Genomic DNA, 13,380 nt, shown 5'->3' on the forward strand with positions numbered 1-13,380 from the left:
ATAATACAGACATTAACCATTATTAAGATACTGATACTTTACCATTCAATGGATTTATCATTTTAATATTAAAATAATATCCATCTTCTCCTTGCCAAAACATCAGTGGGTATTGCAATGCGTCATATGATCGATGAGTTTCCGATATTTGTTGCAGTTGCCCAGTATCGCGACGTGTAAGCACAATATCGCGTTTTTCCAATTGTTCACCCACAATCAGGATGGCAACTTCGTCTACTGTTGGAGCATTAAATGTGCGTTCGTGTGTTCCAGATGGTCGTTTATCTGCTTTGATGACAACTTTATAGTCATAATTTGGCATGCGCTCTAAAGCACTCTTAAACAACCTGACCAACGCATGATGTTCATGAAGCAGACACTGCAAGTCTTGAAGAATTGCTCGCTTCATTCCTGCATTGATCCCTAGGCGTCGATCAAGTTGTTCTTCCATGTTGCCCATGAAATATATTTGTAAAAATTTATTCTGTGTATCTTCGTCCTGTCCTTGTATCTACAAAATAAAAACCAGACAGTATTAACTGGGTTATAAACACTTTTTCTGTAGGAGAGTAGTATAATACATACCAATAGATAAACTAAGTTATTCTTTAACTACATTCTATGTAAGTACAAAAATAAATACCTTAAATGTCGGATTAAAACCTCCTTCTTCGATAATGTCTGCCCCAAATGACGTCATTTGGAAACAACTATTGTATTTTCGAGTATTTGCAAGAAAGTGGCGTGATTCTTGTGTTTCGCCGCAAAGCAATGAATACAATGACTCATGTGGCGGAGTCAACACTGGAAATTTCACTTTACCATTAACGCAGCATAATCCAGGCGTTTCTCCGGAAAACTTTAATGCACCACAATACTCGCAAACAACGTCCATTTGCCCAATGCAAACGCTAGGATGCAAGCTGTAATCATTGCTGCAATCGTATCGAAACGCAGCTCGATTCAAATCAGCTAAATATCTTGTTCTGCGTCGCAAATTATCTATTTGTTGACTTCTGTTGTTCGCTCGACGATTCTGCATTGCCAACCGAGCTGTTTCACGGGCTGCTTCACTTTGCTCTCGTGATTGAGAAGCACGAAGTCTAGCCATACTATTGCGGCGCTGTTCACGTGCAATTTCTTGTTCTTCTTCAGTCCTTTCATTTGCAGTATTTTGTATTCTTCTTGCATTACGGCTTTGTCGGGAAAGATTCGATCGTCTTGGTCGCGGCATTATTAATTAAACTTCACTTCACTTCAATCCACTTGTTAATTATTTATTTAATAGAAATAGTTTTAATATTGATTTCTTACAAATATCAAATTGTCATCCATACGTCATTACATAGCTGTCATTTGCGTTTTGTTATTCCAAGTCTGATTCTTTTTTGTTATACCACGTTTTATAGTGACTGACGTTTCATGTCAAGTCACAGAGGAACGCTGTCGAACGGGATAAAAAGTATCCTATGTCCGTCTCCTGGCTCTAAGCTACCTCCCTACCAAATTTCAGCCAAATCTGTTCTGCCGTTCTTGAGTTATAAGTGGTGTAACTAACACGACTTTCTTTTATATATATAGATAACAGACAATACATAAATTTGCGAGGAAAATTATTTCAAAAATTGATGAAAACAACAAAAGAACCCCAAATTTCAACACTAGCGAGTCGGAGCACCTATGGGAACTGAAGGAAAAGTATAAGCTGTTATTGAGTGCAAACGAACGGACACTTGCCCTACTCTACGAAAGATTTCGCTGAAAATTCAAAGCAAATTCAAAACAAAAATCAGCTGTTATTTAAGCATTGCTTAAGCCTCCCATTTTCAGTGCTTAAGCATAACCTAAGTATGAACTGTAAAACACTATTTTCCTGTTTTATCTTAAGCACAACATAAGTATGGAGTTCATTTGGAGTTAAATTTAGAGCTATATGCGCTATTGCAGTAGATGGCGCTACATGAGAATACATTTATTGACACTTATTTGTGATACTATCGGCTGACGTTGTAAGGTAATTGAATAAGTGCGCTGTATTAGATTAGATGGCGCTATAGAAGCAGATGCTGTTATATTAAAAGTCCAAACGTTTATTTTAGCTAAAATTTATTAAACGTAAAACGTGTGTTTAAAATTTACCATTTATTAAACGTAAAACGTGTGTTTAAAATTTATCAGACTCGGCCACACTTTGCTTTCTTTTTATTATTTAAAACTCTTTAAACGAATTAAATAAAAGTAAGTATTATTAGCTTGCTTTTCATTTTATTTAGTAAATCTTATTTTGAAAAAAAAAAATCGAACCTCAATAATGCACAGACTACAGTTTCCTATTCGTTTAGCTTTTGCCATGTCCATTAATAAGTCTCAAGGCCAAACAATTTCCATTTGTGGGTTAGATTTGGATAATCCATGTTTTTCCCATGGGCAATTATATGTTGCATGCTCACGTGTGGGAAAACCATCAAATCTATTTGTGTTAGCTCGAGACAGGTTAACCAAAAATATTGTGCACCAATTAGTGCTAAGTTAAATTAAAATGTTTATAATTCAAAAAAATAAATACTACTATTAAAAATTAAGAATTATCTATCCTAAGATTATAAAATGAAATGTTACATGTTATCAACTAACAATTTTGTAATTAACTTATTTGTTAAAAACTTGAATATAAAATCAAAAATGAACTATATTATGAAAATTTGTGCTTATTATCAACTCTACGAAAATTTTCATCAATAATTTTAAAAATTTTGACCTCAAGTTCATACCTCAATCCCGTGGATTTTTATACCACATATGTATATACTAAGGTTTCCGTCTTTATTCATAAATAATAATTTCACTGTAGTGAATAGTTTAATTCAACACAGCAAATCTAAAAGTGAGGAAATGTTCATTCTGAGAATTCGAATGATTCAAACCAATTTATCATTTAAGTTCAAAATTTTACAGTTTCATATGTACATACATAGGTATGTATGTGTCATGTTAGCGTGTTGGAGAGCCATCTTCTTTATTTGTTTACACGCTACACAACAAAACAAAGAACGAACTTCGCCAAAAATATTTAAATTGATCAGAGACGTTATTCCTGAATATATTAACGTTCCATACAAATAAATGGCCTTGAACAGAGTTCAAAAAGCGGCTTAACTATTTCAAATGAAAATTGAGCGGGGCGAAGTTCGCCGGGTCAGCTAGTATTATATATATATACATTAAAAAAAAATACATATATCTTAATATATAAAAATCACGTGTCACGTTGTTTGTTTTCAATGGACTCCTAAACTACTGAACCGATTTTAATGAAATTTTTAACACCGTGTGCAGTTTGGTCCAACTTGAAAGATAGGATAGTTTATAACTCTCCTTATAGTCGCATTATTTATTTATTGCAAATTATTTCTTTATTATTAGCAACGAGCTATCCACCAGTTGGTGGCGCTAAGTGCGCTATGGTACAGTAGATGGCGCTATATTTCTTTCTAAATTTTCATGGATTTAGGCTGTCATAACAAAAGCTGCCACTTGCTAAAACATTAAATGAAAATACGTTGTTTGAAGCTTATATTATTTGTGGTAAAGTTATACGAATCTATGACTTCCAATATTCTAAATTTAAGAAAAAATCACATACAATCCGTGAAATAAATAAAGTTATGTACATATATATGGTCAGACAAATAAGCAATGCTGCCACTCTTTTCCAGTAAATCTTCCTCGAATTTGGGAGATTTCAGAGGAATTTAGGAAATCGCAGAGTTGATTTCTGCATGTATTTCCTAAATGCAAAAAAAAAAATTTCATTTATTTGCATTTAGGTATAGAATTTTGTATGGCTAATGCCCGGTTTCACAGTCCATACTTAAGTTGTGCCTAAATAAAATCTTAGCTAAGTATTGTTGCAAACTGAGTAGTCGTTTGCGTTTCACAGTCAATTCTTAATTTCTATAAAATTTTATTATGATATATGGCAACGTTATGGGCAACATATGTTTTACAAATGTCATTCATTAAAATATGTTTGAAATATTTGAATTATAACCGACAATACATAAATTTGCGAGGAAAATTATATCAAAAATTGATGAAAACAACAAAAGAACCCCAAATTTCATCACTAGCGAGTCGGAGCACCTATGAGAACTGAATGAAAAGTATAAGCTGTTATTGAGTGCAAACGAACGGACACTTGCCCTACGCTACGAAAGATGTCGCTGAAAATTCAAAGCAAATTCAAAACAAAAATCAGCTGTTATTTAAGCATTGCTTAAGCCTCCCATTTTCATTTAAGCATAACCTAAGTATTAAGTGTAAAATACTATTTTCCTGTTTTATCTTAAGCACAACATAAGTATGGAGTTCATTTGGAGTTAAATTTAGAGCTATATGTGCTATTGCAGTAGATGGCGCTATATGAGAATACATTTGTTGACACTTATTTGTGATACTAACGGCTGACGTTGTAAGGTAATTGAATAAGTGCGCTGTATTAGACTAGATGGCGCTATAGAAGCAGATGCTGTTATATTAAAAGTCCAAACGTTTATTTTAGCTAAAATTTATTAAACGTAAAACGTGTGTTTAAAATTTACCATTTATTAAACGTAAAACGTGTGTTTAAAATTTATCAGACTCGGCCACACTTTGCTTTCTTTTTATTATTTAAAACTCTTTAAACGAATTAAATAAAAGTAAGTATTATTAGCTTGCTTTTCATTTTATTTAGTAAATCTTATTTTGAAAAAAAAAATCGAACCTCAATAATGCACAGACTACAGTTTCCTATTCGTTTAGCTTTTGCCATGTCCATTAATAAGTCTCAAGGCCAAACAATTTCCATTTGTGGGTTAGATTTGGATAATCCATGTTTTTCCCATGGGCAATGGGGTCATATGTAGAAGTTCACGCAAGTGATGAAAGTTTCTGATTGCCATTCACTTGGGAGTGGCCAGGAACGATTCTTTTGCATATGACTCAAGCAGCTCACGACTTCCGGTTTTAGACCAAGTATCCCCTGGGTAGCTAACAGACATGCGTTTGGAGGCGAGCTAAAGTGAGAAGGCGAAGCCCGCTTGTGCGGTTGTGCGTAGGGCTGGAGACATACCACATAAAAAAAATCTCCCCAATGAAAACAAACACCGAGATCTCAAACTCATTGCATACCGCTGCAGCCGAAACAATTGGTCTCCGGCAACGCCAAAAAACCAGTTGGTACGATGAGAATTGTCGTTCCGCCGTGGAGAGAAAACAGACTGCCTACCTCGCAACGTTGCGATCGACCACAACACGTTCGGGGTGGGATAGATATCGAGAACTGAAGAGGGAAGCGAGACGCATTTGCAGACGTAAAAAGAAAGAGGCCGAAATGCGTGAGTATGAAAAGCTTGAAAAATTGGCCGACATGGGTAATGCTCGAAAATTTTATGAAAAGATGAGGCGATTAACAGAAGGTTTCAAGACCGGAGCATTATCATGTAGGGACCGAGAAGGTAATCTGGTAACGGATGTCCAGAGCACACTGGGATTATGGAGGGAACACTTCTCCGACCTGCTCAATGGCAGTGAAAGTACAACACCAGGAGATGGCGAACCCGATTCCCCAATCGATGACGATGGAATAGATGTTCCATTACCCGACCATGAAGCAATTCGAATAGCAATTACCCGCTTGAAGAACAACAAAGCGGCGGGGGCCGATGGATTACCGGCCGAGCTATTCAAATACGGCGGCGAAGAACTGATAAGGTGCATGCATCAGCTTCTTTGTAGAATATGGTCGGAAGAAAGCATGCCTGACGATTGGAATCTTAGTGTGCTCTGCCCAATCCATAAGAAGGAAGACCCCACAATCTGCGCCAACTACCGTGGTATAAGTCTCCTCAATATCGCATATAAGGTTTTGTCGAGCGTATTGTGTGAAAGACTAAAGCCCACCGTCAACGAACTGATTGGACCTTATCAGTGTGGCTTTAGACCTTGAAAATCCACAATGGACCAGATATTCACCTTTCACCAAATCTTGGAAAAGACCCGAGAGAGAAGAATCGATACTCACCATCTTTTTATCGATTTTAAAGCTGCCTTCGATAGCACGAAAAGGAGCTGCCTTTATCCCGCGATGTCTGAATTTGGTATCCCTGCAAAACTAATACGGCTAAGTAAGCTGATGTTGAGCAACACCAAAAGCTCCGTCAGGATCGGGAAGGACCTCTCCGAGCCGTTCGATACCAAACGAGGCTTCAGACAGGGTGACTCACTATCGTGCGACTTCTTCAATCTATTGCTGGAAAAAATAATAGGTCTGGTGGTGAATGAGGACAAGACGAAATATCTCCTGTCATCAAACAAACAGTCAGCGCACTCGCGTCAATGGCTCCCACGTCACTGTTGACAGTCATAACTTTGAAGTTGTAGATAATTTCGTTTATCTGGGAACCAGCATTAACAACACCAACAATGTCAGCCTTGAAATCCAACGCAGAATCACTCTTGCCAACAGGTGCTACTTTGGACTGAGTAGGCAATTGAAAAGTAAAGTCCTCTCTCGACGAACCAAAATCAAACTCTATAAGTCGCTCATTATCCCCGTCCTGATGTATGGCGCTGAAGCGTGGACCATGACAACATCCGATGAGACGACTCTTGGGGTTTTCGAGAGAAAGGTTTTGCGCAAGATTTATGGTCCTCTAAACATTGGCAACGGCGAATACCGCAGACGATGGAACGATGAGCTGTACGATTTATACGACGACATTGACATAGTTCAGCGAATAAAAAGACAGCGGCTACGCTGGCTAGGTCATGTTGTACGGATGGAAGAAAACACTCCAGCTCTGAAAGTATTCGATGCAGTACCCGCTGGAAGAAGCCGCGGAAGAGGACGACCTCCACTCCGGTGGAAAGACCAAGTGCAAAGTGACCTGGCTTCACTTGGTGTTTCCAGTTGGCGCCAAAAAGCAAAAAGGAGGAATGAGTGGCGCGCTCTGGTGGATTCGGCTATAATCGCTTAAAGCGGTTCCTACGCCAAAAATATATATATATTAACGTGAAACGTGTGTTTAAAATTTATCAGACTCGGACACACTTTGCTTTCTTTTTATTATTTAAAACTCTTTAAACGAATTAAATAAAAGTAAGTATTATTAGCTTGCTTTTCATTTTATTTAGTAAATCTTATTTTGAAAAAAAAATCGAACCTCAATAATGCACAGACTACAGTTTCCTATTCGTTTAGCTTTTGCCATGTCCATTAATAAGTCTCAAGGCCAAACAATTTCCATTTGTGGGTTAGATTTGGATAATCCATGTTTTTCCCATGGGCAATTATATGTTGCATGCTCACGTGTGGGAAAACCATCAAATCTATTTGTGTTAGCTCGAGACAGGTTAACCAAAAATATTGTGCACCAATTAGTGCTAAGTTAAATTAAAATGTTTATAATTCAAAAAAATAAATACTACTATTAAAAATTAAGAATTATCTTTCCTAAGATTATAAAATTAAATGTTACATGTTATCAACTAACAATTTTGTAATTAACTTATTTGTTAAAAAAAAAATTTTATGAAAATTTGTGCTTATTATCAACTCTACGAAAATTTTCATCAATAATTTTAAAAATTTTGACCTCAAGTTCAAATCTCAATCCCGTGGATTTTTATACCACATATGTATATACTAAGGTTTCCGTCTTTATTCATAAATAATAATTTCACTGTAGTGAATAGAAATCTAAAAGTGAGGAAATGTTCATTCTGAGAATTCGAATGATTCAAATCGATTTATCATTTAAGTTCAAAATTTTACAGTTTCATATGTACATACATAGGTATGTATGTGTCATATTAGCGTGTTGAAGAGCCATCTTCTTTATTTGTTTACACGCTACGCAACAAAACAAAGAACGAACTTCGCCAAAAATATTTATATTGATCAGAGACGTTATTCCCTGAATATATTAACATTCCATACAAATAAATGGCCTTAAACAGAGTTCAAAAAGCGTTTTAACTATTTCAAATAAAAATTGGGCGGGGCGAAGTTCGCCGGGTCAGCTAGTCTGAATATATAAAAATCACGTGTCACGTTGTTTGTTTTCGATGGACTCCTAAACTACTGAACCGATTTTAATGAAATTTTTAACACTGTGTGCAGGTTGGTCCAACTTGAAAGGTAGGATAGTTTATAACTCTCCTTATAGTCGCATTATTTATTTATTGCAAATTATTTCTTTATTATTAGCAAAGAGCTATCCACCAGTTGGTGGCGCTAAGTGCGCTATGTTACAGTAGATGGCGCTATATTTCTTTCATGGATTTAGGCTGTCATAACAAAAGCTGCCACTTGCTAAAAACATTAAATGAAAATGCGTTGTTTGAAGTTTATATTATACGAATCTATGACTTCCAATATTCTAAATTTAAGAAAAAATCACATACAATCCGTGAAATAAATAAAGTTATGTACATATGTATGGTCAGACAAATAAGCAATGCTGCCACTCTTTTCCAGTAAATCTTCCTCGAATTTGGGAGATTTCAGAGGAATTTAGGAAATCGCAGAGTTGATTTCTGCAAGTATTTCCTAAATGCAAAAAAAAAAAATTTCATTTATTTGCATTTAGATATAGAATTTTGTATGGCTAATGCCCGGTTTCACAGTCCATACTTAAGTTGTGCCTAAATAAAATCTTAGCTAAGTATTGTTGCAAACTGAGTAGTCGTTTGCGTTTCACAGTCAATGCTTAATTTCTATAAAATTTTATTATGATATATGGCAACGTTATGGGCATTTAGGTATAGAATTTTGTATGGCTAATGCCCGGTTTCACAGTCCATACTTAAGTTGTGTCTAAATAAAATCTTAGCTAAGTATTGTTGCAAACTGAGTAGTCGTTTGCGTTTCACAGTCAATGCTTAATTTCTATAAAATTTTATTATGATATATGGCAACGTTATGGGCAACATATGTTTTACAAATGTCATTCATAAAAATATGTTTGAAATATTTAAATTACTAGCTGACCCGGCGAACTTTGTTCCGCCTTAATGGCAATAAATAAGCAGTTTTTTTTTTTTATTTTATTCGAAAAAATACAAAATAAAATTAAATAACTACATTAATCATTCATTATTATTTCTGTATTTTAGTACATAGGTTGCTCTTCACTTAAGCACCTTGTGATACACGACATTTTTTGTTTTATTATCAGGCGCAAAAACAAACAACGCAGATGGTCTTCCGACCCGTGAACATGCCACGTATAATTGACCATGGGAAAAACATGAATCTTCTAGATTTAAACCACAAACTTTTAAGGATTGGCCTTGTGATTTGTTGATTGTCACGGCAAATGCAAGACGTATCGGAAATTGAAGTCTTTTAAATTCAAACGGCATATCGGTTGGGATCATCGGGATCCTCGGAATGAGAACTTCCTCACCTTTGAATTTTCCTATCATTATCGTAGCGTAAATTACATTGTTCATCAATTTACTAACCACCAAACGCGTACCGTTGCACAGTTTTGGTTGGTTTATGTTTCGAAGCATGATTACTACGGAGCCAACCTTTAGGCGTAAATTGTGCGGTGGTAAGCCAGGTACGTCCAAAGAGTTTAAAAATTCAATTGGATAGTTGGTGGCTTCATCTTCATTTGTGACGCAGTCAATAGATTTGAATGAATGCATTGTTCCAATGATCTTATTTTGAATTATGTAGTTCAGGTCATCTACATCTTTATTCTTAGCCGCTAAAATTGCTCGCTCACTCAACCATTCATTATTTTTGTAGTTAGAAATAATATTTGGAAATACATTGTTGATAAGTTCGTCTTTTGATGAGACAAAATTACAGAAATTATTTGGAAATGATATTAATCCGCTCGATTCATCGACAGGTACTTGACCATTACCGATAGTCAGCAATTGCTCCGAGAAATCTTCAGCAGATGTATCATTAAGCAATGTAACTCTCATGTTTGTTGTCAGCTGCAGTTTCTTCACATAGCGCCATAGATTTGACGATTTGAGGCAAGCGTTTATTTCGTCGGCAGCCGTAGATCTTGGAATTACTGGCAGTATTTGGCGGAAAATGCCAGACAGTAAAATCATTGCTCCTCCAAAACATCTCGAGTCATTGCGTAAATCTTTTAATGTTCGGTTAAGTGCTTCTAATGCACGTTTATGCGCCATTGTGCATTCGTCCCAGATGATGATTTTCGATGTCGCTAAAAATTTGGCCATTGCTGAGTGTTTTGCAATATTACACATTGGTTCTTCAATAGTTTGAAGATTTAACGGTAATTTGAATGCTGAATGAGCCGTACGGCATCCTTCTAACAATGTGGCTGCTATTCCAGAAGAAGCAACTGCAACCGCTATGTTGGATCTCGCCCGAACAGTTGCTAAAACTAATGACTTAAGGAATGTCTTGCCAGTTCCACCAGGGGCATCTAGGAAATATAAACCACCATTTTCATCAGCGATTACCTTCATTAAAGTATCATAAACTTCCTTTTGTTGGTAATTCAACAGGGGTACATTCCTTTGAACTACTAAATCTAATTCCTGGTGATCATATTCACGTTCCCGTTCCAATTCTCGATTAAATGCGTCATTCATTTCACGATTTGGCGCTGGCATTCCTAACCTGATTAATAAATTACCGCACATGAGGTAGCACATATCTTCGATCAAGAGTAAAGCACGATTATGTATCTCCTCATTCATCTCAATATCGTGATTTCTGGAACTGACACGACTTTGATGTAAAATATCTTCTGACATACTATCCTTGTATTTGTGCCACAGGTTACATGGGTTTGATGGAAAACATGTCGAAATTATGATCGCGAATAATGTGCGTATCTGACTTGGAGATGCAGAGATAATGGCTTCAGCGATTGTCGTATCCCAATGGGTATCGTTTTCTAATAAGTTCAATTCTTCACATGCAGCACGATATGTTGGGAATATTACACCATTAACAGTTCGTAGTGTCTCAAATGAAGTTGGCCCACGCACATTTACCAGCAACAACCGCAAATAGAAACATTCATCATTCTTTGGATGAACTGTATACATACGACCAAGAGCATCAGTAGAACGCACATCTGGATACCCAGAAACCGCATCACCTTGCTTCCGTCTTTGAAAATTCTTGGATGAAGCATTCCAAGTATAATAACGTTTCATCTCCGAGTAAAGCAAAGTTCGTGCAAACTGATCGCTTTGGCAGATTGCAAAAAAACTGGTCAATGTAGTTGCTGGAGGTGTTTCAGCACGTTGCGTAGCATTCGAAGCCGTGAAATATACTCGTTGACCATTCTCTAGATGCACCGGCAAATTTATAACAGTAGAATGACGTTCGTGAATGGGAAATGCGAACATACGCCAAATCGCTTCATTACAGTTCACATAACGACCAACTTGATAGCGTGAAATTTCATCGTTGGTATTCGAGGATTGCAATCCAAAAACCGCCATATCACTGCCTTTCGTAACATATTTGCAAATATATTTTATGGACTTAACTGAATTGCAGTATTCAACGTTGCAATGTGTCTTGAACGTTTTAGAAATAAGTGGCGAATATGGAACAATCCAACTGTTGTCGACAACGAAATCCATTCTTTTCACTTTCGTTGTGACAGTTCGACCGTTGTCATCTGGTGATCGACGCCGATACAGCGGATACCCATCGTTGCCAGTGACAGTCTCCGCCGTTAATTTCCGTGGATATCGTTTAGAGCACTTTCCATCGACCATGCAAGGTGATTGGGGGTTGATGGCACCACACGGTCCATGAATCATATTAGTAGTAACAACATCATGTAGGTCTGGATCGACTTCATGAACAGGAATCTCGGCACATATGATATCATCCATTTGGTCAGGCTGAATTCTTTCCACTAACCAAATAAGAATGTGTGCGTGCGGCGGCCTCGCTTTTGCCATTCGATTGAATACATCCAGCATCGAGTATCTCCAAAGACGCGTTGTTTAACAATAAAGTTCATCAGGGACCGAATTTTTTGCCTGAATATACGTGCTGTGATGCCGTGTCTATTATGTGATGTTTGTCCGGGAAGCAGCAATTGAGTAATTTCTATCAATTTTGGATTACAGGTAAAAGTAATAAAGAGATCTGGCCGGCCGTAATGACGAACATATGTCATTGCATCTTGTGCATATTCATGCATATGACGTGGGCTACCAATGTACGTCGCCGGCAGAATAGTTAATCGACCAATATTAGCTGCATTTCCTTCAGTACTAACTGCATCACGTAAATGGATGTACTCCTCAGAACGCAGTTTGGCTTGGTTCAACCTAATAAATGTTAAACGTTCCGTTTCTATTTTTACATACATGTCAACGCAATACTGCTGAAACAATCGACGAAACCGCAGCAAATAGTTGTCAGCATTTTGACGAATCATCAAACGATATGCATAATAATTCATTGAGCTAACTTTCTTTGTAGTTTCTTCACCTGAAATTAAAAATTTGATAATTAACCATTTCAAAGGCAAATAATACAGACATTAACCATTATTAAGATACTGATACTTTACCATTCAATGGATTTATCATTTTTAAATTTAAATAATATCCATCTTCTCCTTGCCAAAACATCAGTGGGTATTGCAATGCGTCATATGATCGATGAGTTTCCGATATTTGTTGCAGTTGCCCAGTATCGCGACGTGTAAGCACAATATCGCGTTTTTCCAATTGTTCACCAACAATCAGGATGGCAACTTCGTCTACTGTTGGAGCATTAAATGTGCGTTCGTGTGTTCCAGATGGTCGTTTATCTGCTTTGATGACAACTTTATAGTCATAATTTGGCATGCGCTCTAAAGCACTCTTAAACAACCTGACCAACGCATGATGTTCATGAAGCAGACACTGCAAGTCTTGATTAATTGCTCGCTTCATTCCTGCATTGATCCCTAGGCGTCGATCAAGTTGTTCTTCCATGTTGCCCATGAAATATATTTGTAAAAATTTATTCTGTGTATCTTCGTCCTGTCCTTGTATCTACAAAATAAAAACCAGACAGTATTAACTGGGTTATAAACACTTTTTCTGTAGGAGAGTAGTATAATACATACCAATAGATAAACTAAGTTATTCTTTAACTACATTCTATGTAAGTACAAAAATAAATACCTTAAATGTCGGATTAAAACCTCCTTCTTCGATAATGTCTGCCCCAAATGACGTCATTTGGAAACAACTATTGTATTTTCGAGTATTTGCAAGAAAGTGGCGTGATTCTTGTGTTTCGCCGCAAAGCAATGAATACAATGGCTCATGTGGCGGAGTCAACACTGGCAATTTCACTTTACCATTAACGCAGCA

The 13,380-nt window shown here is 36.7% G+C and overlaps 1 protein-coding gene across 1 annotated transcript; it reads right to left on the reverse strand.

The window, feature by feature from the left end:
- Positions 1-22: 22 nt before the first annotated feature.
- Positions 23-11,898, reverse strand: LOC128923513 (uncharacterized). The gene is made up of 2 exons (XM_054235773.1): positions 9,511-11,898; positions 23-511 (listed from the first exon to the last, which is right to left on the reverse strand). Exons 1-2 carry the CDS (start codon positions 11,896-11,898, stop codon positions 23-25), a joined length of 2,877 nt encoding a protein of 958 aa, XP_054091748.1.
- Positions 11,899-13,380: the final 1,482 nt, after the last annotated feature.

Source organism: Zeugodacus cucurbitae, chromosome Y (genome assembly GCF_028554725.1).
Source record: "Zeugodacus cucurbitae isolate PBARC_wt_2022May chromosome Y, idZeuCucr1.2, whole genome shotgun sequence".
NCBI lineage: Eukaryota > Metazoa > Arthropoda > Insecta > Diptera > Tephritidae > Zeugodacus > Zeugodacus cucurbitae.

Bases quoted from the DNA above. Each gene is read 5' to 3' on its own strand.
- LOC128923513 (XM_054235773.1), bottom strand. From the start codon at position 11,898: ATGGATGATATCATATGTGCCGAGATTCCTGTTCATGAAGTCGATCCA. The intron at 512-9,510 runs GTTAGTAAATTG...TTTATTTTGTAG, and splicing joins GCAACGGTACGCGTTTGGTG to ATACAAGGACAGGACGAAGA.